This window comes from Leishmania braziliensis, chromosome 33, assembly GCF_000002845.2.
Source record: "Leishmania braziliensis MHOM/BR/75/M2904 complete genome, chromosome 33".
In the NCBI taxonomy this organism is placed as follows: Eukaryota; Euglenozoa; class Kinetoplastea; order Trypanosomatida; family Trypanosomatidae; genus Leishmania; species Leishmania braziliensis.
The window spans coordinates 747,124-770,650 of NC_009325.2; the positions used below are offsets into that span (position 1 = coordinate 747,124).

The following is a 23,527-nucleotide window of genomic DNA, read 5'->3' on the forward strand; positions in this document are numbered from 1 at the left end:
CGAAGTTCACCTTATCTGCTTCCTCTCTCGCTTTACGCAGCTGCAGCTGACTACATACTACGGCATAGGCGCACCCGAGAAGGATGAATAGTGCTGCACTCCGCCTCTCTTTTCCTCCTCTCCCTCGCTGGTGAGAGATCGGCTTTCCGCCCCCATAGAGAGAGAAAGCGCTGGTGTGGTCGGGGGTGGTGTGCAGATGGCTGGTTTGCCATTTTTCAGTGTTGGGAGGGGTTATCCATAGATGCCTACTTCCTTTCTCCTCTCCAGCTTGTTTCTCCCACACGTCACTCACGAAGTTGGATGTCCGCTCTTCCGCCGCCTCCGCACTGCGAAAGAGTTTTGCCTCTTCTGTAAGGAATCTCCGCTATTTTTGTCTGATGACTTCCGACCGAGGCGCGCGGGCGTATGGGCGTGGCAGCTCTCTTTCCTCTTGCTTATGTTGGGGAAGATGTCAACTGACTTTAGTATATCGCCTGTGAGTTCAAGCCAGTCCCACTCGGCCAGCCCTCATCATGTCAGCCACCGAGCGAGGCGTGATGGACAAGGAAGCGGGTGGGCCCTGCACCTTTGCAGAAGTCATAGAACACATGAACTGCACTTCTGTGCGAGGGGAATACAGAAGCCAGTTTCCCTTCTATTTGGCGACGTCCAGGGTACTTGCAACATTGCCCACAACAGGTTAGAAAATGGGGATGGAGCCCTTCAAGTCAGTATTTATCTTCTCTGCCCCTCTTCTCTTTCATCTCACATTAGTGGGAACAGGAAATGCTCACACCGTTGCACTTTCTTTCGCTGTTGTGCTGGTGTTTGTCGTCTTTTCACGACTCAGCCCCCGCGTGCCACGCCACGAAAGGGGTTTCTGTCAAACAGCTGTGCGGAGGGAAAGCAAACATTCTTGAACGAAATGGAGAGTGCCTCAGCACAAAGCGGAAAGAACAGCGCTCTCGCGATTGTGCCCACGGACAAGGACAATATCATCGCCTCGACGCTCTCAGCACGTAGCGGAACAGCTGAGATATACCCCTCTTGCGATGGTATGTTTGTTGGGCGCAAGCAACGGCAGCCTCTTCTCATTAGTCCCACCGCGCAACTCCTCTTCTGTGCTGATCCCCCTTTACCTTTGTAATCATGTGTGTTGGGTGTATTCGTGGTGCTCGCCCATCGCATTTTTGCTCTCGATCTTCTCTGTGTATTTTTCCCTCTCTTTCGTCTTTCGTGCTTCTCACCGCTTTCTTTCCCTTGTTCTCACGCCGCGCCTCATACTCGCCGCCTGGGGTGGTGCCCACCTATGCACCCGCCAACGCGGCGTTTTGCTTCACACTCCTGTCATGCTCCCTGGCCATACGTCCCCACACACCAGCCTACGCTTAATCTAAACGAATTCCCTCCTGCAGCTTTGCGGAAGGAACGGGCGACCAAGCCAAGAAACCAGATATACACACGCAGCTGACGCCCCCTCCCCCCCCCAAAAAAAAAGATAAATCAAGAGAGTCGTCATAGTGGCTTATCTCCACTTTTTCTCGTTGCTGTTTTAGCCTCAGCTGCTGTGTTTGCGATACTGCATTGCTGTCTGTTTGATCCTAGCCTTAGTCTCGATCCTTGCAGTGCTGCACAGGTCCATCTCCCTCTCTCTTCATCTGGTTCAACGCTTCCGTCGCTCTGATTTTTCTTTTTTTTTTGCTGCGTCTTCTTTCGCTTGGCGTCTGCACCGCTTCATCGCACACGTCTATCCTTCACGTTCTCGCCCCCCTTCCTCTTCTCTTTCACTTCGTTACGTAAGCTGCGGACTCGCTTTTTTTTTATGTGCGTCGTTTTGCCCCCTCGGGTGTTTCTGTGTGTGCGTTGACGTGATTGCTGTACTCTTCATTCCTCCCCCTCTCTGTCTGCTCGCTGCGAGTTGCATTTTCTTTTGCTTGCTGCTGTGCTGGATTGACCTGTGTGTGTGTGTGTGTGTGTGTGTGTGTGCGTGTGTAAGTCTTGCTCGTCTCGCTTCGCTAGAGGTGGGATCCAATCACGGAAGGATTCTTGAGCAGCCCCCCCCCCTTTTCGCCTGCTTGCTTCATTTATCTGTCGCATACAAGGAGGGTGAGGGAGTGGGCAGCAGGTGCGGATTGGGCATGCCTAGCCAAGAAGGAAAGAAGGGAAGACGAGTACCACTTCCGCCCCTGCCACAAAGGCCGAAAAAAAAGAAAAACGCACACAAACACATAAACGCGTGTTGGAATTTCTAATCTTACCTCTTTCCGCATGCAGGTGTGAGTCTATGGAGGTCTACATGTACTTCAGCACACTGTAGAACGTATAACTGATTTCACGCTTGTTGAGTCTTATTATCTCTTTCTCCTGCTTCCACGTTTCGTACGCGTTTTTCTGACGTCTTTTTCTCGAAGAAGCTGACTTTCCTTACCTCTTCTTTTTTTTTCGTTTGCATCTTCGTTGGACTTTCCAGCAGGCACTTAGCGCACACTGTGTTGTGTCGACTCTACCGTCTTATACACCAAGCCAAGGAGGTTTACTCAAGCTGAGTTTGGACTTACGACGTTTTCTGTTCAGACGTGCTGTTCCTAACGCCTTGTAGGGGGCACCGAATTTGTGTCGTGCGCTAATCTGGCCTGTGTGTGTGCGTAATCGAGGACCCTCTGACCCTATTCAGCAGCCATCCCACCGTGCACACGAGGTGGCATCTGTTTCATCTCCTTTTTTTCTGCGGAGCTGTGGACGTTTGCGTCTTCTCGTTCGGACTGTACACTTCCTCGTGCACTGACCGGTGTATCTGACCCTTGCTCGTTGCTGTGACGCATTTCGTTCATTTTTTTGTTTGGTGTATAGGTGCCAGCCATGTCCAAGGAGGTATCCAAGGCTCCCATGGAGGATGAAGGGGTGGAAATGAAGGATGGTGGCAAGGCGTTGAAGGCTGCACAGAAGAAGCTGATCGGCGGCCACATCGAGCTCGGTCACGTGCTCGGTGTTGGCGGTTTTGGCAAGGTCTACAACGCGTACGATGTAAAAAAGAAGGTACATGTAGCGGTAAAGATGATTGACAAGGCGCTGGTGCGCAGCAGCGGCATTCAGTCTTACGTGGAGCGCGAGATTGAAATGATGCGGAAGATGAAGAACCAACACGTGGTACGCCTTCTGGAGGCTATCGAGACATCCAAGGCGTACAACCTTGTCATGGAATTGGCCCCGAATGGGGAACTTTTCGACAAAATTGTGGACTCGCAACGCTTCGACGAAGAAACGGCGCGCAACTACTTCCAGCAGCTCATCTGCGCAGTGCACTACTGCCACCAGATGAACATTGTCCACCGTGACCTGAAGGCGGAGAACTTGTTGCTCGGTGAGAACAACGTGCTGAAGGTGTGTGACTTTGGACTCTCTCGTTACACAAAGGACGGTCGTTTTAACGACCACGAGGTGCTCTTCACCTCTCTGGCAGGCAGCATTGATTACCAGGCACCCGAGGTTCTCAAAGAGCGGGGGTACGAGGGAGCCTCGTGTGACATGTGGAGCTGTGGCTGTGTCTTGTTCTTCATGCTCTGCGGCTACCTCCCCTTCACCGACCGCTCAGACGGGCTGACACGCAAGCGCATTTTGAGTTGCCAATACAACAAGACGAGCCGCTACCTCCCGGAACAGGCCGCCGATCTCATCGCTCATCTGCTAGTTTCCCTCCCCTCTGCACGCTACACGACCTCGGATGTGATTCAGCACCCGTGGTTCCGTGTCAACCTCGATCCCAGCATGTTCCCTAACGAAAAAGCGGAACCAACACCGATGAGCCCGCTTAGCAACGGCGACTTCATTCAGCGCTCCCTCACCCCTAAGGTGGGTACCGGCAGCTTTGGTGCGGCTCCGTCACCCACCACCAGCATGGCGGAGGAGATGCATCGGGCATTCCAGAGCTGCAACGTCACCGGCGACGGATTCCTCAACAAGGAGGAGGTGCGCGACGCCCTCATAAAGCTCAACGGCTGTAATCAGGTGACCGAGCAGGAGGTGAAGGACTTCATGAGCAACTTCCAGGTGGATCGGGAGGGTCGCATTACGGAGGAAGAATTCGTGATGGGATGGACAAGGCACCAGAACGACCTCGGCTCAAAGTATGACCTCTCCAAGATGGCACACCTGTTCCACTACGACTTAGAAAAGGAGTTCCTGCAAGTAGTACGCGAGGCCTTTGATATGATCGACGCTGAGCACTCGGGCATCATCACCAAGGAGAAGCTTAAGAGCCTCGGCTTGGGCCTGACCGACAAGGATGCTGAGTCGGTATTCTCCTCGATGGACACGGAACACAAAGGTCTGTCCTCCCTCACCTTTGAAGGCTTTGTGGGGCTGTGCTTGAAGTACGACTTCTTCAAGAACCACCCACTCGCCATTCGCTTGCGCCGCCTAAACGCCTTCTTCGAGGCCACAGAGCACGCTGCCTTCCGCGCCTCGCTGAACACCGGGTACACGGTTGCCGGCCAGCGCGAGGTGATCAAGGCGCTCCTTCTCAGCAAGCAGGAGACTCTTTCGACCGCCTTCGAGGAGAGTGATGTGAACGGCTTTCTCTACGGGACCTACACCCAAGACTCCAAGAAGGTACTGGAGATTGGCGTGCGTCTTCTCCCCGCGGCAGCCGGCTATACCAAGGTAATTGTGTATCGTATTGGCGGCAAGACAACTGAGTTTCATAAGTGGTTCCTCGACCTTCGACGACTGATGAAGGATGAACTGCTACGCTGCGAGGAGGACACGGCGGTGAAGGGCGATCCGGAGTTGATGTAGTTCGATTTCTCGTTTTCCTTCTTTCTATAGGCTTTACTATTATTTCATATTTTGTCTGTCTTTCTGCGTCTCCTCTCACATGAAACCCCGTTGCCCCCCCCACCCCACCCCCCAACAGCAAAGCTGTGCTCCCTCTCCCTGTGTGGGCGTATATGGGCGCAACTGGTTTTTGTCTCGCACGCTCTCTTTCACTGCCTTCTGTTTGCTCCGTTGTTGCTGATGTTGTTTGCAAGCACTCAAGGGCTGTGACGCCACGTCGTTTTACTTGATGTGTGTTTCGTTCTATTTTTCCTTGTGCCTTTGTGTACTGGTTCACGCCAGATGATAGGCGACATTTCCGCGTGCGATGGTCAGGCCCCAGTACCCCCACTGTGTGGGGAAGCCAAGCAGCACCCCTGTCCCCTGCCAATACCAAACCACTCGTGGTGCCGGCAGGGCCAGGTACCACCGATGCGGGGGTGTCAGAGCGATGTGTGGCTGCTGATGTTGGCGGTAAGGACCTGGGTAGCGCTGCGTCGGAGCGACCTGCCGCAGTGAGCACGCTTGTGCCACCCATATGCTGGACGACGTGCCGGCGCGGCTCGAGCGCATCGCCCCCGACCCCTCGCTGCCCACTGGTGTGAGGAGCCTGCGCCGCCCCGCGAGATGCGCCAGGCGGCGGCCGGCATATGGGAGCGGCGGTGGTGCGACCAGCGGGGCGGTGCGGGAGGAGTTTGGGGCTGTGGCGGCGCGGTGCTGCAATGTGTGTCTAGGGCTGCTTCGCACCGCGCGATGGGCCCGTGGCAGAGTGGGGATTTGAGCTGATGTGTTGTATGGCGGAATAGCCGCGTGGAAGCAAAGGCGTACTGTCTCACACGTCGTTTCATTATTTTGTCCCTTTTTTATGTTTCCATTTCCTAGAAGGAAATAGCTAGTTGTCAGGCAATCTGCTTCGATGAGTGCAAGGATAACATCAAGGTTGCATGGAGGAGGAGGAGAGGGGAGCTGGGCGAGGCGACGGAAGCAATGCGGTGAACGGCAGGGAGGGAAGTGAAGCGATTTAAGGACGTTGTTGGCGATGGTCTTTCAAGACGGAGAGTCAAGGGAAGGATGTGGGTACGTGAAGACGGAAGGGGCACCTTACGTTTCCCTCACTCAAGACTGAAATACCCACCCCCAACGCTTTCCTGATGACTGGTGCACGTACCTCCACACACTCGCTGTCAAGAAGTACCCCATCGTCTCGATGTCTCCTACACCAAACCCCAGACAACTCGAGGTCCGTCCTTACGTGGTAGGTTTTCTCCCCCTTTTGCCTTTGCTTCTCCGTCCTCTGCTGTTTCTCTTGTTCTCTCCTGCCTCCTTCCACCTCTGTTTCCTGCCACCTTTTTTTGCTGAGTTCTCACCAGTTGCATTCAAGTACCGACGTGTTTGCGCTTGTATATGCAGGCATGTGTGTTTGTGTGGTCGCTGTCCTTCTCTTACCTTTTCACACCTTCTCCAGTGGTTGTGTGCTGGGCGTTTGTTTGTTAGAGCGCCTGTGGTTTGTTTTGGCGGCTTTTCGTGAATGATAGTGACCACAAAAAAGAGGGAAAACCATCTAGACTGATAGAGCGACGAAAGAGGAGACCGGGTGACAAAGAGATGAGAGAAACAGAGGGAGAAGGAGAGAGGAGGGATGGTGGACACAACACCGCCGAGACAATACACGCACACAATCAAATATTGTCTTGCCATCAGTGCTGAAATGTTTTTTTTTTCCTTTTAATTATTCCTTCTCTGTGTTTGTGTGTTATACCGCTGTCACCCTCCGTCTCTCTTTCTCTCCTTTAAATTCTGCTCCTGCGCATCATCTTCCTCTGTTTGATTCACCCTTCGCGGTTCTTCTCTTTTCAGAGCACAAAGCGATGATCGGCACCCCCCTTTCCCCCACAGACAAACCTGGCAATGCTCATTGCACTCGCAGCAGCGTCGATGCTCGTGTACTTCCTTTTAGGCGAGTAGCGAGTCTCTGTATGTCTCCCTCTTTATGGTTTACTCAACTTCAAAGTGCTAAGAAACGATCCAATCAATGAAAGGCAAGCAGTTTCTCAACTTGCTGCCCACGAGCATGAGAATGGGCCGAAGAGGAGATGCGCGTAGTTCACCCACTCGCACGCCCTTGATCCTTGTCATGCGTGATTTTGCTGCTCTCCCTCTCTGCATTGCAGAAGATTTGCAGTTGTCGCTGATGTCTGCAACGTTGAACAAGCCCTTCTCCCTGACGTTTTATGGCGCAATGCCCCTCCTTTCTGCCCTAGCAAGGCGGAGCATCTATGCACCCAGAAACCAATGCGTTAGAGAGTAGTCCTCTCTTCGCTGCTTGTCTCGTCATTTTTTCCCTTTTCGCTGTAATCTCTCCAGCTTTTTTTGTGTTTGCGTAATCTGTTCTCTCTCCTCCTCTCCCTCTCCCCTATAAAGCAGCGCAAGTGTATCAGAGGTGTGCCTTGTCATCTTTGTCTTACTCTGGTCCTGCCGTCCGTCCCCCTCCTTGAGTGACGTCTCTCTTCTCCCTTTTCCTACTCAGGACCTTCCCAGCGAAGACTGAACGAGCAAAATTTAGTACGAAGCCCACCAGCTGTTGACGATTCGCTACAATCATGAGCACAGGAAAGTTCATCTTGTCCACCAAGAAGCAGAAGTATGCGGTGGTGACGTCGGACAGCAAGACACTTCTGTCCCGCGATGATCTCCGCTGTATTGATCGCTTCGTGGAGAAGCGCGTCGTCTCGGCGACCTACGCGAATGGAACGCAGCCGCCCCCGTCGCACGGGATTCCGACCCTGCCCTTTGAGAAGGTGAGCGAAAACTGCGACAGGGTTCTGCTGCTGTCAGTGAGTGCGATTCACGAGCACGAGAGCGCGTTGGATGTGCCGTTGCGGTTCATGGCGCCGGAGGAGTATCATGCCCCAGCCCTAGAGGAGCCGCCAACACGACTGCCACTAGCACGACGTATCGTGGCCCTCCTGCAAGGGGCTGATAGTGCGGCGGTTTCGTGGCGGCACACCCCGCCCGCGGCGAAGGACAACACGGTTACAGAGATCCAGGTCACAAAGGACGCGGAGGCGCTCGCACATTCCTCGCTGCGTGCCGGCAAAAAGAGCAAGGCGGCCCAGCTCTTTTGTGTATCGGGCTGCTTTGCCTACAACTACGGCAACATGGAGTTGGCGGTGAGATGTTTCAAAAAGGCACTTGACGTAGCTGAGGAGCTGGAGGATGCTCGGTGTCTTGCGTTCTGCCACAACCTCTTAGGCGTCTGCTTCTACCACTTGGAGGAGTACAAGATGTCACTTGTGCACCACAAGAAGCAGGAGGCACTTGGGGGCAGCTACGCTCGCGCCGTCGCAGAGATGAACATGGGTGTGAGCTACGCCGCCCTCGGTGAGCTTGAGTTCGCCCAGCAGGCGTTCGAGGATGCACTGCTGAATGCTCGGGAAACAGACGACTCGATGTTGCTCACCATCGCACTCGGCAACGTGGGGCTCGTGTCGCTGCGTATCGGAGATATGCGCACCGCGCAGATGCACCTGGAGCAGTGTCTGGAGCAGTGCAGCGTAGCAGGCGACAAGAGCGGTGCCTCCTTGTGCCTGCTGCTCCTCGGCGAGGTGTACTCGCTCATCCACGACCACCAGCACGCACTGTTCTACTACAAGCATGCCTACCGCGTTGGTGGCGAGGCCAACAACCCGGATGTGGTGAGTCTGGCTCGCGTCAGCATAGGGATTGCGCAGGGCAACGCGGCAATCCGTGACTCCGTGCTGAGAGAGGCAGCCCTGATGGGAAAGACGAACAGTGTGCAGAGCATTGTGAGTCAACTTCCTCAGTAGGGGGGGGGGGAGGGAGATGGACACGATGAGGGTGTAGAAAAGAAAAAACGAAAGGGATTAGACCCACTAGCACATCCCACCGATACCTTCATCATCTGCAGGTCCTCCTTGTCGTGTACGCAGAACACGGTGCCAAGCGTGGACGGCTGCCATCCGTGGTACAAGATCAAGGATATGAACCCTTTTCTTCTGCTGATTCTCGTTTCTTTTTTCTCCTCTCTACTCTTCTGCTGAGCGTTGTTTGCGCCTCTCCTTCATACTGTCCGTGGTTATGTATGTGTGTGGCCATCTTGCGCATTTCCCTTTTCTCTCTCTGCTTGGCATGCAGATGGTGGCGAATTGTGTTACGCTAACAGGACACTATGGTTGACAGCTTTGCGCCGTCTCTGTCGGACAACTCGCATCATGTATATTTTCCTTGGGGTTGGGTGGGTAGGAGTCCGTGCGTGCGTGCAAGTCTTGCTGTGTCTACAGACATCGCTGTTTGTCTGTCCTCTCCTCTTCCCCCCCCCCCTCTCTGTGCATCCGCCATTTCGTCTTCGGCTCTTTGCGTCCGAGCCCGATGCACCTGCACATGCCCCCTTCCTCACCCCGTCCCCGAGACGACCCGCTTGTACCCTCTGGTGGTGAGCAACAGCATGCTCGGCTCATCCCGTCAACAGAACGCTCTTCACGCACCTTTGCAGAGCAGCTGTAAAGACAAAGTGGCGGGGAGGTGATGTCTGTTCTTACTTGCGAGTAGCACTCCGCACCACATCACACAGCGTCCCCGACGCCTCTGTCCATGCCTGAAGTCGCGTGCTTGATTGTTTTGCATTTGTTTCAGCGGAAATTGACGGCGCACATTGCGAACGTGTGCGTATGTGTGCCGCTGGTTGCCTTGACACGTTTCTGCGTTTCTCCTTTACGCTGTCATCCACTTCTTCCTTACTTCTCTCGTCTTTCTCCTCAATACCCCTTCACGCACTACCGTCACCGAGTCTTACGGAGGGCTACAGTTTTGTACAGCAACTTCACGGATTTTGCTAAACAGAAGTGCCAGTCCAATATGGAAAACCCGAAACTGAATGCACTCATCTCTCGCTGCCGAAAGCCGATCCTCACGGCTGCGGAAGATGTCGCGCAAACTGCGGCAGCGCTGCTGGACCTTACACTCTACCTAGACGCCCGCGGGACACGAACGTGCCTCGTGCCACTGAAGAAGTTAGTGCGGCACAACCCTGAGACTCTGCAAGCAGCGCTGGACAGCGCTGATGTAAGCCCAGAGGTGGCAGGCGATGGACGGCGTTTTGCTGCTGTTTCGCGTGTTATTCCTTCATCCAAGAGTGCTGTGGCGACAGCGCTGTGGTCGCGAGTAGTCAGCACTACCACCCGTGCCTTGCAGGCCAGTGTGTGGGCACCGTCCGACCTGCGGGTGATAATACATCACATTCATCGGTTCAGCGCATACGACACAGCTTTTGTGGAGTGTGCTGCTCGCTATGCAGGTGCGGCCATTCCGTGTGCCAGCGCTGATGACCTACCGGCGCTTGTGTCGATCGTGACGTCCCTCCCTGAACTAGCAGCGCACCCGACGAGGCTGCTGGACGCTGCTGGGGATCGAGCTGCGGCTCTCGCTGAGTCGCTCACTCCTGGTGCGGTTGGGCACATCTGTGGCCAATTAAACCGCAAACTTTGGACCAATACAAACGCAGTGATCGCGTTTCAGGAGGAGGCCGGCCGGTGCGCGGAAAAGGGCGACACTTTCACAGCTGTGCAGCTGATGTGCTTCGTGGCACGGCACAAACCTGCGCTCATCAGCGATGAGGCGGTTGTGTGGCTGATGGAGCGCATCACGGGCGAAGAGCTGGACGTGAGGTCGTTAGAAAACCTGTGCAGCGCTGTGGTGCACTTGCCGTTTGCAGTGCGCACTGCACTGCGGCAGGAGCTGCTGGAGTTTGTGGCATTCTTGTCGTTGCAGGCCCGCGAGCTGCTGCAGCAGGTGCCCGCTGCACAGGGCGGGTTGAGCGGGTGCGACGACGCCGATGCAATTCAGCACTTTGTGTCACATGTCTTGGAGCTGAGCGTGATGCTCCGTACTTACCCGGATCTGCAGTGGCCCCCAGAGTTGCTCGCTGTTGCGGATGCGTGCGCTGCCAGTGTGGAGCCGCTGCAGGAGGTGCTGCTATCTGCGGAAAGCTCGCCGGTAGGGCTTATGGTGCGCCTTTTGGAGGCACCCACAAGTGAGTGCAAGCGGGTGGGCCTAGGAATGCTACGCGAGGCGGCGAACCAGTGCCAGTCATTTCCAACCCTTCAAACATTTCGATTTCTTCTTCTAATGGGCGATCACGGCCTGCAGGACGCAGGCACGTCCCGCTACTTGCGCGACCAGTTTGCGAAAACAGCCTCGGATGTGCCGCCTGTGCAGTTGAGCGTGGCGCTGCGCTGCCTCAGCGTCGCGACTGCAGTCGGCTCGACGGCAGGTGCGGCAGTGCAAGGTACCAGCGGTGCAGGCGAGCCCCGCGCCATCGTCGAGGATGCCGCGGGGGATGCGGACGTGGATGATGAGCTAGAGCGCGAACGTCTCGATGCATTTCTGCAGTTCTGCGTAGAGGTGTCACGCAAGCACCTCTCGCAAGGTGCACCACTACGCTGCGTACTGGCCACGACGGAGAGCTTGCATCGCCTCGGCTGTCGCGACACAGCCTTCTTCGCCGACGTGGCGGCGTACATCGCAGCCAAGCGTGCGGTCGCGTCTGCCGAGAAGGAAAGCGCCGACACTGCAACGGCGGTGTGCGTCGCTCTCGGAGAGGACTTGTTGAGGGAGTACCCTGAGACGCACGCGTTTCTGCTGGATGTGGCGCAGCGGGGCGTGAAGGGGGAGTCCGCTATGCCGCCGACGCAGTGGATGAACCTGCACGACCCCTCCAACACCCTCACTCCCCTGACAGAGCAACAGCAGGAGAGCTGCGCCATTGTGGAGGAGATGGTTCGTACCCGTTCGGACGATGTGGATGCGCTTGTTCGGCTGGCGGAGAAGTATGCGGAGCTGCTGCCGTTCGCGCGCCCCGACGACCACAAGTACTTCTTTGGTGTATGCGAAGAAAAGGTGCTCAAGCAGGATAAGCTGCTGAAGAAGTGCCTGGACGCGATTGTAGATTGCGGTGTGCTGAGTCGTCTGTCCGCGCAGACGATTGCGTCGATCCTGCACAGCCTTGCTGCGATCCGCTTCGAGTACTTTGCATCTGTGAAGCGCTTCATGTCAAGCATCAGTGATGAGCAGTGGCTTTTGATGGAGGCTGCGCCGCTAGTACAAATCCTCACCGGGATGGATAAGCTGTCTCTTCGCATACCGGCGGTGCTGCGCCGCATTGGTGGGCGTCTGACGGAGATCTGCCGCTTCCTGACACCGCTGGACACTGCACAGGCGATTCATGCACTGCAGGCGCTGGGCCACAACGATGCCGTGCTGCTGGCAAAGCTTGCCACCCACGCCGCGGCTCTGGCGAGACGATTTGACGAGCTTAGCATGGCAGTGCTCTTCAGCACACCCTCAATCCACAGGCTGATGAGCACCCCTGAAGTGGCGCAGCCACTTCTCCTCCAAGCGAGTGCAAAGATCCAGTCGCCCCACCAGCGGGAGAAGATATCGGCGTGGGTACGCCGCTCTGGTTTGCCCCGCGAGCTAATTGATGAATGTACGAGGCGCCTTCAGGTGATGAGCAGGGATGCCGGGCCCTCGGAAGTTCGCCTTCGTCTTACCTAAAAAGGAGTGTGGTTGTGTAGACGGATTCTCGGGTCGCGCGCGCGCGGGTGCGCGTGCTTGGCGGTGCGGCTTTTGCCCTGGCGCCGCGGTGGGTCGGGTTGTGGGGGGGCCGCTTTTCGGGGGCGGCTGTGCTCTTGGGCCATTCCTGTCGCGCCGCGCCGCGCCGCCCATGGGAAAGGCGCGGGGCGCGCGGGCCCCAGCCAACACCGCACCACCACGCCGAGCACCGCTGTTCCTCCCCCCTTTGGCGCCTGCTGCCCAAACGCGTTAGTCTGACGGACTTGCGTGCCCACAGAACCACATCCCAACAAGCCAAACACATATGGACCAACACCCATACATATCTACAACGCGCATCACTTACTAGAGGGCGTGCGGGGCCGCAACTAGGGAGCCATAGGCTCACGCATACACACACCTGCTAATATTCACTTTGCTTTGTACTAGCATCCCTCTCAGTCAAAAATGCTGGTTAAACACTTCTCTCGACTCCACTCAACCACCAGAGGTGCGAAAACCTTTCGCAGGTGTACCAGGCAATCACCCGTGATGCGCTCGGCAAACCTGAGAACCTCGTGATGATGACGTTCCACGGCAACACACCTATGCATTTCTTAGGCTCGACCGATCCTGTCGCGTACGTCAGAGTGGAGGTGCTTGGCGGGTGCTGTCCGTTGGAGCCGGAGAAGGTGACGTCCCTAATTACAGCGGCTGACACCAAAGAGTGTGGCATCCTGGCCGACAGTATATTTGTGCTCTACTTCTCGCCTTTGCATTGCGGCTGGAATGGTACGAGCTTCTGAGCCGTAGTGGCTAATTTTACCCATTCTAGGGTGCTACCATTGCATCACTGCAGCTCTCTTACGCGCTTGGAGAAGACTTTGTCGGTTTAAATGAAGTGCACCAAACACTCACCATGCTGTCCAGTAGCGACGACGGTACGTGTATTAACCATCGCTCCTCTCCTCTTCCCTGCACGCAGTGTATCTGTCTGTTGCTCTTTGCTGTTTCGGCCATCTTCATTCCGTCCTGCCAGCACCTCACAAGGCGTGGAGCGGTGGGAGAAGGTGCTACGTGCGACTGCAGGTCTTCTAGCACAAACAAACAACGAGATCGAAGTACCCCCGACGATGCGGCTGCCGTCCACATGCGCTACGGTGCGACTTTCCTGCAAAGAGTTGTGCTGGTGTTGCACATGCCACGTTTTTTTCGTCCGAGGTACGCCTTTTCCTCCTCGCCTCTCATCTGAAAGAGAGAGGCACTTTTGAGAGAGAATCAGCCTAACATGCGACGCTCCCCTGCCACGGCGCCAGCGTGCCCGAACTTGCCTCCGTGTCTACCTTCCTCTTCCCTCTGCTCTGTATGAAGGCAACAGTTTTATCATCGCTACTACATACATACCAACACCTTCCAATTTCGTAGTATGTGCCGTTTCTGCATACGATCGTCTCGGTGTCGCTGGACGACCAGAAGCGCACCAAACTTTTGACTGCTTACCGCCAGGAATTCGGCAAGCCCGAAGGGTTCGTGATGACTGCATTCGGTGATAACACCCCGATCCGGTTCCATGGTCCCCGCTGCGTGGGGTGGCTGCGCGCCCTCGCGGCCCGGGGTGGTGGCGCCGCGGGGAGGGTGCGGCGTCCCGGCTGGCCGTGTCTGCGGCCGGCGCGGTGCCGGCTTTGGGCCCTGGCCCCGTGCCGGAGTCCGCGGGGGAGGGGAAAACGCCCCGGCCCCGCCCCCTTTTTTTCAGCGCGCGGTGGTGGGGGCGGGCAATGGGGGGCCGCGCACCGCCCCTCCTCCCTAGCGGAGCACCCTCCGGCATCCTGGCGCAAGCAGCAGCGCCGCGGCTTCCCCCGGGGTGCCGGCGCCCGCAGGCGCGCCCTTGCCGGCGGGGGCAGCGGAGGGGTAAAAGTGCCCGTGGGACGGAAGCAGCACCGCCACGGATTCGAATTGGATCGCGAAGAGTCGGCACGCAACGCACGGGAGTCGCTCGCCAACGATGAGGGCCTTCTGGTCCGCCGACGGAAGAGCCGAGGGGGCGGTGTGGGAGAGTACTTGCGTTTCTAAGTGGTCGAGAAGCTTCTGCTCCGCGTGGCAACCCTTTTTGCCAGTGACCAGTACGAACTCACCAATCTGAAACACCGCTGCGACGCCCCAGTCAGCAACGGCTGCCTGGAGGTTCTCTTGTGTGAGCGTTTCGTTGTTTGTGGCAACGTAGCAGCGCCGGAGAGCGCTGCTGCCTCCAGGGTACGATGAGAAGCGGGGCGGCGTGGCTGTCCTGTCGGCAAGTGCTATTGGTCCATCCTTTGGCATGAGCATCACCTGCACTTCGTCTGCATTGTGCAGGCTGTGGTGACACTGGAGATAGTTGTGCAAGGGGTGGACAAGCGCGCGCACCAGGTTGGAAAGGTAGCGGTCTAGCATGAAAGGCGAGGAGGAACAATCGTGCGCCCTCCCCACTCGCTGGTAGAGAACTGGGTGCCGAGTAGTTTTGAGATCAGACGTCTTCATGGTGCCGTGTCGGAGGACGAGCTCGTTGATATTCGCGGTGTCCGCCAGGTCGTAGCGATCAAACGGCATGTCAGCCGTACCTCTTTGGCGATGCACCTTTGTGTGCTTTGGCTCCCACCCGTGCCTTGCAGCGCTTGCACTCCACACAACGCCCACAGCATCCCTGATATCTGCTGCCTCACGTACTGATGCCGTGCCGCAGGGGCGTTGCTCAATCGCTGCTGCCTTTCGGGCGCTCTTCCTCGCTGCAGTGCTTAAGTGTGCAGCCGCGGACTTATGCGACTTTGGTTTGCTCTTGACGCGCACGCGTGCCTCTTTATGCTGTGGTGAGGTCGGCCTTCTTATCATACTTAAAAGGTGCACAAGGGTCCCTTACGTTCTGCCGAAGATAGAGGAGGGCATAGAGAGCAAAAAGGGGTGGGTGGGGTGTGTGTGGCGGACCATGACAGAGCTTTATATGTTTCACGGGAGGTAAAGTCAGAGAACGGGCTGCATGTTTGCTGTGAGTGACGTGCGTGTCACATCACGTGTATAGGTTGCAGCTCACGGCGAATGCCCTTCCCCCCGTCATACGATGAAGGCAGAGGAGGGAGAGGCTGATGCCGGGCAGAGGTACCGACTTGCATGAAGCAGTCGACCTACAAATGGAGCAGAAGCCGTTTTGTTCTTCCTCTAACGTGTTATCTAGCAGAGCTGGCACTGCACCCGGGGAGGAAGTCGGTAAAGGAGGCGCATCCCACGACAGTTCAAACGCCGAGTACGGCACTCACATAAGTACCCACAAAGGCGGACACCCGCACACAAGCCGGAGAAAAACAGACGGGCACAATGGACGCTCGACATGCTCTCCTTACGCTTCCACGAAACACCCAATGTGATACAAGCGTACATGTCGAGGTTTTCGCATGCCCATACACGCGCACTCCACAACAGGTGTGCTTGTGTGCCGGTGCTTAAGAGCAGGTAACAACAACAACCAAAGCCGTATGGTTAGGTGCTATGCGTTCACAAGGAGGTCGGTAAAAGCGAAGCGAAAAGGCAGGCAGCCAAAGGAGATGGATCCAAGAAACAGGGAAGCCAGGCGCCCCAATGGGAGGAAAGAGGGAGAAGCAGAAGAGCTGTCGAGGAGGATTGGGTGAGCAAATGTGAGAGGAGCGAAACGACGAGAGGGAAAGGGAGAAAGTGAAAAGCAAAAGTTCAACAGGGAGTCTCGTCTGTACTGGGAGGAGGCAGGAACGAAAAGACAAGATGAAATAATAACACGGATAGGGGGAGGGATATGGAGAGTGATGGGAAGTGCTTGCGTGCTTTGAGGGGGGCCGTTGGGGCCGAGAAGCGCCCACACGTCCATCACGTCAGGTGGACTGCGTCATTGCCAAAGCCCTTGCCCGAGTGCAGGTAGTCCACCGCGTCCGTCACTTGGTCCAGCACAGTCATCTGCCCGCTCAAGTCGCAGCGCAGGTGCCGCTCTCAAGCATCCAGCATCTTGATGAGGTCTGAAAAATACGCGGGAATGAGAGCGAAAATGTGTAAGAAACCAAACACAGAAGCGCTGCGGCGAGGGCGGATGTTGTGCAGAGGCACGTAGTCGATGCACTTCGCATCCACCTTGTTGGCATCCTGATGCCACGACGAGTTACCATTGGTACCACTGACGCGTCTCATGCAGACCAGAGGATCGTCCGCTGCAGGGTGCCACCCCCACTCTTGTACACAATATCAAAGCCGTTAGGAGCCACTCGGCACTTATCAGCTACCAACCCCTCCTCAGGTTTCTTATGAATGGCCTCGTTGCACCCGATGCTGTGAAGGAATTTGGCTTTCTCTGGCGTGCTGCACGTGCTCACGAGACGCTTGCAGTCGTGCTTCTGGAGAAGCTCCACCGCGATGCCTCTGTTACTGCCACCGGCAGCAGTGGCGAGGGCAACGTCTGTCGGCTTTGGCCAGCACAGCTCGCCGATAGAAACGGCAGCAGTCATCACGCTGACGTTGATAACCAGGTACTAGTAGTTCAGCTTGAGTACGCACGTCCACCTCAGCAGGCCCATCCTGGTACCCGCTGTAACCACTGGGCTAGTACACCGCAACTGCATCGCCAACGGCGACGTTCTGCAGGGCATCGCCGACGCAGACAACTTCACCAAGCTCCCCAAGGTCAAAGCTGTGCTGCACGGTGTACCGCGGAGCGTATGAGTTCTAAATCGAGGTGATGCCTGCGGTTCTGACGCTGTTGTAATGGTTGCGGGCAAAATACACGGCTTCTCTCCACGTGGTCGGGAATAGGGAAAGACACGATTTTGGTGGCCTTTTGGAAGTCGTTGCCTTTCTAGACAACTTGCAGCTTGCGGAACAATTTTCAAGTGAAAGAGGAGGGAGAGGTCCAAAAAGGCGAGTTGAAGGAGGAACAACGAGTGGGTAAAGTGTGAAGACTGGTGCGCTGAGAGACCCAGAACAACGAAGAAAAATACGTGAATTGGCGTGGAGAGCAGACGGCTACGCACCAACGGAAAGGACAGAGTGAAAGGGGGAAGAGATAGCCAGCACAAGGGTAGGTGAAGATCGGGGAGAATGATCTGCAGAGGTCCGAAAAGAAAAAGAGGAGGGTAAAAGTAAAGGAGCGTGTCTGGAGAGATGGACGAAGGGGGCAAGTACGTGCATTGATGTGGTGCAATGCAGTCAATAAAGGCAAAAGGGGAAAAGCAACCACGAGAGGAGTTACCAATTGGCTATTCCGCCACGGTTGATAGAGACGATAGTAGGAGGCGCCGTAAGGCAGCAGCACAGCAAAGTTGTCTTGCAGTGGCGAGACACGGTGTGCCCATTTCAGACGTAGGTGGAAAGAGGCATCGCTCTGACGCGGCAAACGCGCCGCTGTTTTTTCATCGAGATTGTGCTTTCCTTGAGGAGGGGTAGGGGGCCGGGAGGGGGGGGGGCAAAAACTCATCCACACATCACCGGTTCCCCACGCGTCACGGTTTACTCCTCCCGCCCACAGCTGCTTTTCATCCTAGCATGACTTTGAACCTTCTGGGAAGGGGGAACAGTCCACCGGCAGACACAGATGCGCACCAAGGCATCTTGTCGTGGGTCTCGGACGGCGAAAGGAATGAATACGAGAGATAAAAAGAGGTGAGTTGCCGTTGGGAGAGGAAAAGAAAGGCTAATGCTCACATGAGTTACCTTAGTCGAACATACCCCGAGACACCGTCGTTTCGTTCAACGCCACATACTCACACACATGTACACACGCGCAAAAGACAGTCCAGTCAATTCAGGAATACGAAATCAACAAAGCCACAGAGAAATACCACACTACTGCTGAGCCCTGAGGGTAAGAGGGGCACAAAGAGTGAAGGGTGGGGTCACGGCAAGGGGGTAGTGAGGGGAGGGGGTGCAGAGCGAGACACTCGCATTACCTCATCTGCACTAGCTGGTGTGCCGAGATGACGCCTGGGTGCTTCCCTGCTCGTCAGAACCCGAGTCCGTCCCGGTGCCGCTATCTTCTTCCCATTCCTCGAACTCCTCTTCCGCATCCTCGTCGTCGTAGCTGTCGTCATCGTCATCCTCCTCGAATTCGTCATCGTTGGTGTTAGTCGAGTCGTCCGTGTCGTAGTCGTCATCCTGTATCGACCACTGTTCCATCTCCTCATCGTCATCGGTGCCCATCGTGCTGTCCTGATCTTCCTGTACGGCGGGCGAAGCAAAGGCGCCGTGATCCGGGTACGGGCCGGCTGAGAGGCTGAAGAGTCGGATAACGGAGTCGATGTCTTGGTCGAGAATGGCGGCGCAATAGCGGTCAGATGGATCGACAGCGAAGGCCTTAAAGGAAGGCCGCACCTCCTCGGAGAAGACGCTGTCAAGAGTGTAGCTGTCCACTGCCGAGACGATAGGGAGGTGCGTACCGGAGATACGAGAGGCCTCGCGGAAGCTGTACAATACTCGGCCCGCCTTCGAGCAATGGAAGCTGGTCGTCTTCTGAAACGTTGGGACCGTCTGCATCATGCGCCACGTTCGCATGTCCCATACTTTTTCATCGATGATGACAAGAGGCAGCTTTGGGTGGAAGGTGCTCGCGAATGACTCGGTGATCCGGTCGAAGCGAAAGATCGGCTTCTCGGGCATCCGCAGGTCCCACAGGATGGAGTCGTTGAGCACCAGCTGCGAGGTACAGTCGAACAAGGCCACGTTTGCCATGTTCTCACCTGTCCAGATAGGGTCTGACAGGGTACGCAGCTCGACTCCGGTGACTAGGTCGTGTACACGACAGGCGTGTTCCTCCTCACTCGTGACGACGGCGAGTCGGTTGTCGCGCGAAAAGCGCAGGGTGCGGCACTCCGTCAGCTCCTGCTGTGCCACTGGCAGGAGGTTGCGACGCATCACGTGAGCCTTGTGTGAGTCATTGACGGCTGCGATGAGGTTGCCGTCGTCCGAGACGACAAGAGCTGAGATGGCTTCGTTCTCAAAGACCAGGTGTTGCTCGAGTAGCTTCTCATCTGGCGTCTCCTCAGGGAAGGTGTCGAAGAGAGCAACGGAGCCCTCAGAGGTACCAATCACGATGGAGTCACCGCTGTCGCAGAACACCACACTTTCCCCTTGCAGCTCTTCTCCACTCCCCGTGATGTCGAACATGAACGCCGGGTAGCGGTACGTGAGCCAGTTAGCATTCGTTTGCGTGCGCAGCGTGAACTTGCCACCGCAGCGGCGCCACAGCAGACGGTTGAACTCGTTCCGCGTGTCGTCCAGCGGGATGGGCAGCGGCAGGTATACGTGCTTCTTCGTCAGGTCGAACTGCGGAAGGGTTTCGATGGGGTTTGGACAGCGCTCCTGTTGTTGGCGCAGGTACGACCGTATGACACCGTCCAGCGAAGGCGTCGGCCCCTTGGCGGCTGCATCACTGATCGACATCGATGTGGCGGTGGCACCATCGCTGCATAGCGCAGCTGTAGCGGCTGACGATTTGATGCCACTCTCGCTCCGCAACGTGGCCGCTGCCGCGGCGAGGCCTTCGCTGTCCAGGTGTTCTGCGATGAGCTGGAGCAGCGACTCTTTAGAGTAGTCAACCACCGCACGACCGATAATGGCTTGCCGTTGTTCCATTTCCAGCGGATCGACAGCGTGCACCTTCACCACATCGGCTTGGCTCACTCCGCCAAAGGCACTGGGCATGAATGACTTGAGGTTGTCCATGAAGTGTCCAGCCGGGCCAAGCTCTGTTGGAAGCTTGCGGGCCCCGACGACGGAGATGAACTCACGTTGCACATCGCTGTACTGGGCGGAGAGGTCCTGCACCAGCGTTCGTATGTTGAGCGCTTCGAAAAGAATCGCCGTGTCGCTGTATCGCCGGAGCACCGCCATCAACTGCACCGCTCGTGCCACTACAGGGAAGTAGTTGAGCTTTGCCGACATGGAAGCATCCTTTCGAATTTTGAGCACCTCCAGGAGTGCTCGCACGCCGTCACTCGCGCGGAAGGCACCGCAGGCGTTGTTGAAATTCGCAACAGCGTTTTCATCCGCTACGTCTGCTGGTGGATTTGTGATATGGATGAGGATCTGAAGCGCTGCCACTACGCACGGGAGAAGGTGCCCCTCACGGGAAGTGTTGCGGTTCTGGTACGAAACTGCAAGATCGTTGACAATGGCTAGAAGCTGCGCTATTCCAGACTCGTGCGAGCGCACTTCGGCTATCAGCGGCCGCACATACGGAATAACAGTCAGCGCGCACAGCGCCTGCAGTGACGCGATAAGTAGGTCCCACCGACTTTGAACAAAGAAGAAATTGGCGCAACGGAGAAGGAGTGTGTGAATTCCGATGTCTACGAGCTGCTGGATGGCGCCAAGTCGCTCCGCCGTCAACAAACTCTGCACGTTTTCGGCCGACACACCAGGCAGCCCAGGCGACGGCGCAGCGAGGAAGCCAAGGATTGCGTCGACTGTTGGCGGATCCCGCGGCAGGGACGTGATGCGCGACGACTGTGTGACCAGCGCCGACAGCACCCGGTGCTTCCGGAAGATCACCTTGGTGGAGAGCATCAAGTGCGTCACGAGGTAGATGTTAAGACATCGCAGCAGTGCGAGGAGCAAGTCGCTGTGCATCACGTCGAACTGCTCCTCCGAAACCTTGAGGCACCGTTCCAGCGCCTCGATGGACTCCATTGGACCGTTTTCGGCTTCAAAGTAGTCAATCACGATAGGAAAGCTCAGTGAGTGGAAGAGAAACGCACCCACACTGCTCTGCACATCACTGTTTGTTGTGTGCTTCCACTGGTCAATGATGAACTGCATGATCGGCTCGAAGTGGCTCCGCTGGCGTCGTAGCAGCTCCTCAAACACCGCGGTTTTGGCCAGATGGGAAAGGACAATGGCGCAACCGTATGTCGTGTACGCTTCCAACTTGCCTTGTACTACACGTAGAATGCGGCTGACACCGTCAGCATCTAGGAAGAGAAACGCAAGTTTCTTGTGGGATAGGACCGCACTGAGCACCCACCCAATGCGGGCCAGCATCTCACGCTCCAAGCGATAGCAGCGTTTTATTGAAATGAGGCTCACATCCCACTGCAGGAGGCTGGCTACCATTTCTTCGTGTGTGGCCTCGTCTACTTTGTGTTCGGCAAGTGTTTGGCGCACTGAGCGCTCTGCAGCTTCGCGCGCTTGCTCATTTTCGAGGAATCGGGCACTGATGTCGATAGAGTCCAGTACCTTGAGCGCAGACTCGATTGTCTGAAACTGCAAAATAGGAAGAACAGCATCACTTTGCTGACACAGAATACCGGCCACGATACCAATTTGAAGAAGCTCCAGCATCCGGATGTCTGCCTGCGTCACTCTCATAGTTTTCACACGCAGGTATGTTTCCCATGGAACTACCTCGTAGTACGGCGAGCTAAACTGGTACAGAAAAAGACGGTCCTGCTCCCCTACCGCTGGCAGGTCCAGGCTCGGAATCCAGCGTACAAGCACCTCATTTTCTGTGAACCCCTCAACGATACCGTAGTCACACCCTTTGCCTTGTTGGCCGCTTTTCCAGCCTGGGCCGCGCCCAACTCGGTCGCCAGCTTTCGGAATCCATTCATCGAGATAAAACTCTACCCCAGTGGGACCTTCATGGCGCGCATTCTTAAGGGCCCGTTGTGTTAAAATCTGCTTGCGCCGTTGCCGCTTCCGCACACCATTCCCTGTAGGTTCGGGAGGTGAGCCCTCGGTTATGAAATTTGGTTCTGTGGAGTGTGGCAGCGGCAAGTCTGGGGTGGTTTTAGCCACAGGCGAGGCTTCTCCCGCTTCATCTGTTGCCACTTCTTGCACTCGCTGCTGCGTCAGAATCGGGGATCGGCTTGGCGAGGACCTGCGCGAGTTGGGCTGTGAGTCTATGTCGCTAGGCACGGCGGCCGACCGGTACCGCTGCGGAGACCTTCTTTGGGAGCGCGAGGTCAGCGTAGTTTCCCTGTAAAGCGGAAAGTATCCATATAACTGATGAACCCAGTGGCGAAAGCGCTGCAGCAGAACCTTCGGCATATTCTGTGCTAGCGCTTCCGACACAGTTTGTTCGTCTTGATCGAGCATACTGAACATGAGCGATAGGGGGATAAGCCGCTGGCGAGGGTTTTTCTCCGTAGCGAGAGACTTACACAAGTCGTACATAGAGATCGGATCGAGAAAGCTCTCGCGCGAGCCCTCTACGACCAATAGCGCGCAGTGTGAAGCAGTGCACTGGGTGCGCTCCATTCGGGTGTAAAACTCAACAAGTAGATCGCAGCCAACGGCATTCCTCGTTTCTTCCCTGTTGAGCTGCTGCTCGTAGTTGAGGTCGAGAACCTCGCCCATGTGATCACAGAAAACAGTGTTGTGGTGGATTGTATGAGCCAGGGACTCAAAGGGCACCCGCTCCTGCATTTTCAGTGTTGTCATGTAGGAGTCTGAACATCGCTCATTTTCCTCATTCAACACATACAGCAGCCTGGCCCACAAGAAACCATATAACTCTTGCAGCTCAAGGAGGCTCCGCAGGGTGTATTCGCGCTCAGCGATGGCGCTGCTAGTGAGAGCCTGTGGCGGGCCTACCTCCTCTTCATTGATAGAGCCCATCGTAGATGCTATTTCGTTCTCCACAGCTGTGCTTTTCTCTTTCAAGCTGCCGTATACTTTGAGGAGACGCTTCATCAGTTCTTTGACCAGCGGAACAGACTTGCTCGAGAATACAAAATTGTCGTCATCATCGTCGGCCTCTTCGAATAGAGAGTCGTCATAAGAAGAGTCATGGTCGCTACCCAGCTCTATCGAAATTTCTTCAAGATCGGATGTGAGGCTCATTAGTGGTAGAGGTAAGGCTTTGAAATAAAGAGCCTTTGCTGTGTGTTTTGAAGTGCCACACCTTGCTTAATGTGAATTCAGGGAGGCAGCCGTACATGTTTTCGAGAAAAGGAATGCCGACGTGACCGAGGTGCACGAGTTTAGACGCAAGTGATAAGATGAACTAGGGTAGTGCGGCATAGCTGAGAGCAAACCCCCGGGGTGAAGTGAGATCGATACTGTTGCGCACTTATGGAATTCCAGCTGTTAGAGTAGCTACCAAAGCGCTGTGGTGAACCTTTGCAGTCGCTTAGTGTCTTGCCGCTACGGAGAACGTCGTGGCAACTGATTGTGAGGTCTGCGGCCG

General features: G+C 56.0%; 7 protein-coding genes across 7 annotated transcripts; 4 read left to right on the forward strand and 3 right to left on the reverse strand.

Moving 5' to 3' along the window:
• Window positions 1–2,838: 2,838 nt before the first annotated feature.
• LBRM_33_1980 (putative protein kinase) lies at window positions 2,839–4,773 on the forward strand (the record flags this gene model as incomplete). Its single annotated transcript, XM_001567916.1, has 1 exon — window positions 2,839–4,773. One exon carries the CDS (start codon window positions 2,839–2,841, stop codon window positions 4,771–4,773), a length of 1,935 nt encoding a protein of 644 aa, XP_001567966.1.
• Window positions 4,774–7,391: 2,618 nt separating this feature from the next.
• On the forward strand, window positions 7,392–8,618 carry LBRM_33_1990 (conserved hypothetical protein; the record flags this gene model as incomplete). The annotated part of the gene is made up of 1 exon (XM_001567917.2): window positions 7,392–8,618. One exon carries the CDS (start codon window positions 7,392–7,394, stop codon window positions 8,616–8,618), a length of 1,227 nt encoding a protein of 408 aa, XP_001567967.1.
• Window positions 8,619–9,666: 1,048 nt separating this feature from the next.
• On the forward strand, window positions 9,667–12,363 carry LBRM_33_2000 (conserved hypothetical protein; the record flags this gene model as incomplete). The annotated part of the gene is made up of 1 exon (XM_001567918.2): window positions 9,667–12,363. One exon carries the CDS (start codon window positions 9,667–9,669, stop codon window positions 12,361–12,363), a length of 2,697 nt encoding a protein of 898 aa, XP_001567968.1.
• Window positions 12,364–12,941: 578 nt separating this feature from the next.
• Window positions 12,942–13,166, forward strand: LBRM_33_2010 (macrophage migration inhibitory factor-like protein; the record flags this gene model as incomplete). Its single annotated transcript, XM_001567919.1, has 1 exon — window positions 12,942–13,166. One exon carries the CDS (start codon window positions 12,942–12,944, stop codon window positions 13,164–13,166), a length of 225 nt encoding a protein of 74 aa, XP_001567969.1.
• Window positions 13,167–14,163: 997 nt separating this feature from the next.
• On the reverse strand, window positions 14,164–14,943 carry LBRM_33_2020 (macrophage migration inhibitory factor-like protein; the record flags this gene model as incomplete). Its single annotated transcript, XM_001567920.1, has 1 exon — window positions 14,164–14,943. The coding sequence occupies one exon, from the start codon at window positions 14,941–14,943 to the stop codon at window positions 14,164–14,166; it is 780 nt and encodes a 259-aa protein (XP_001567970.1).
• Window positions 14,944–16,535: 1,592 nt separating this feature from the next.
• LBRM_33_2030 lies at window positions 16,536–16,853 on the reverse strand (the record flags this gene model as incomplete). Its single annotated transcript, XM_001567921.1, has 1 exon — window positions 16,536–16,853. The coding sequence occupies one exon, from the start codon at window positions 16,851–16,853 to the stop codon at window positions 16,536–16,538; it is 318 nt and encodes a 105-aa protein (XP_001567971.1).
• Window positions 16,854–18,300: 1,447 nt separating this feature from the next.
• Window positions 18,301–23,181, reverse strand: LBRM_33_2040 (conserved hypothetical protein; the record flags this gene model as incomplete). The annotated part of the gene is made up of 1 exon (XM_001567922.1): window positions 18,301–23,181. One exon carries the CDS (start codon window positions 23,179–23,181, stop codon window positions 18,301–18,303), a length of 4,881 nt encoding a protein of 1,626 aa, XP_001567972.1.
• Window positions 23,182–23,527: the final 346 nt, after the last annotated feature.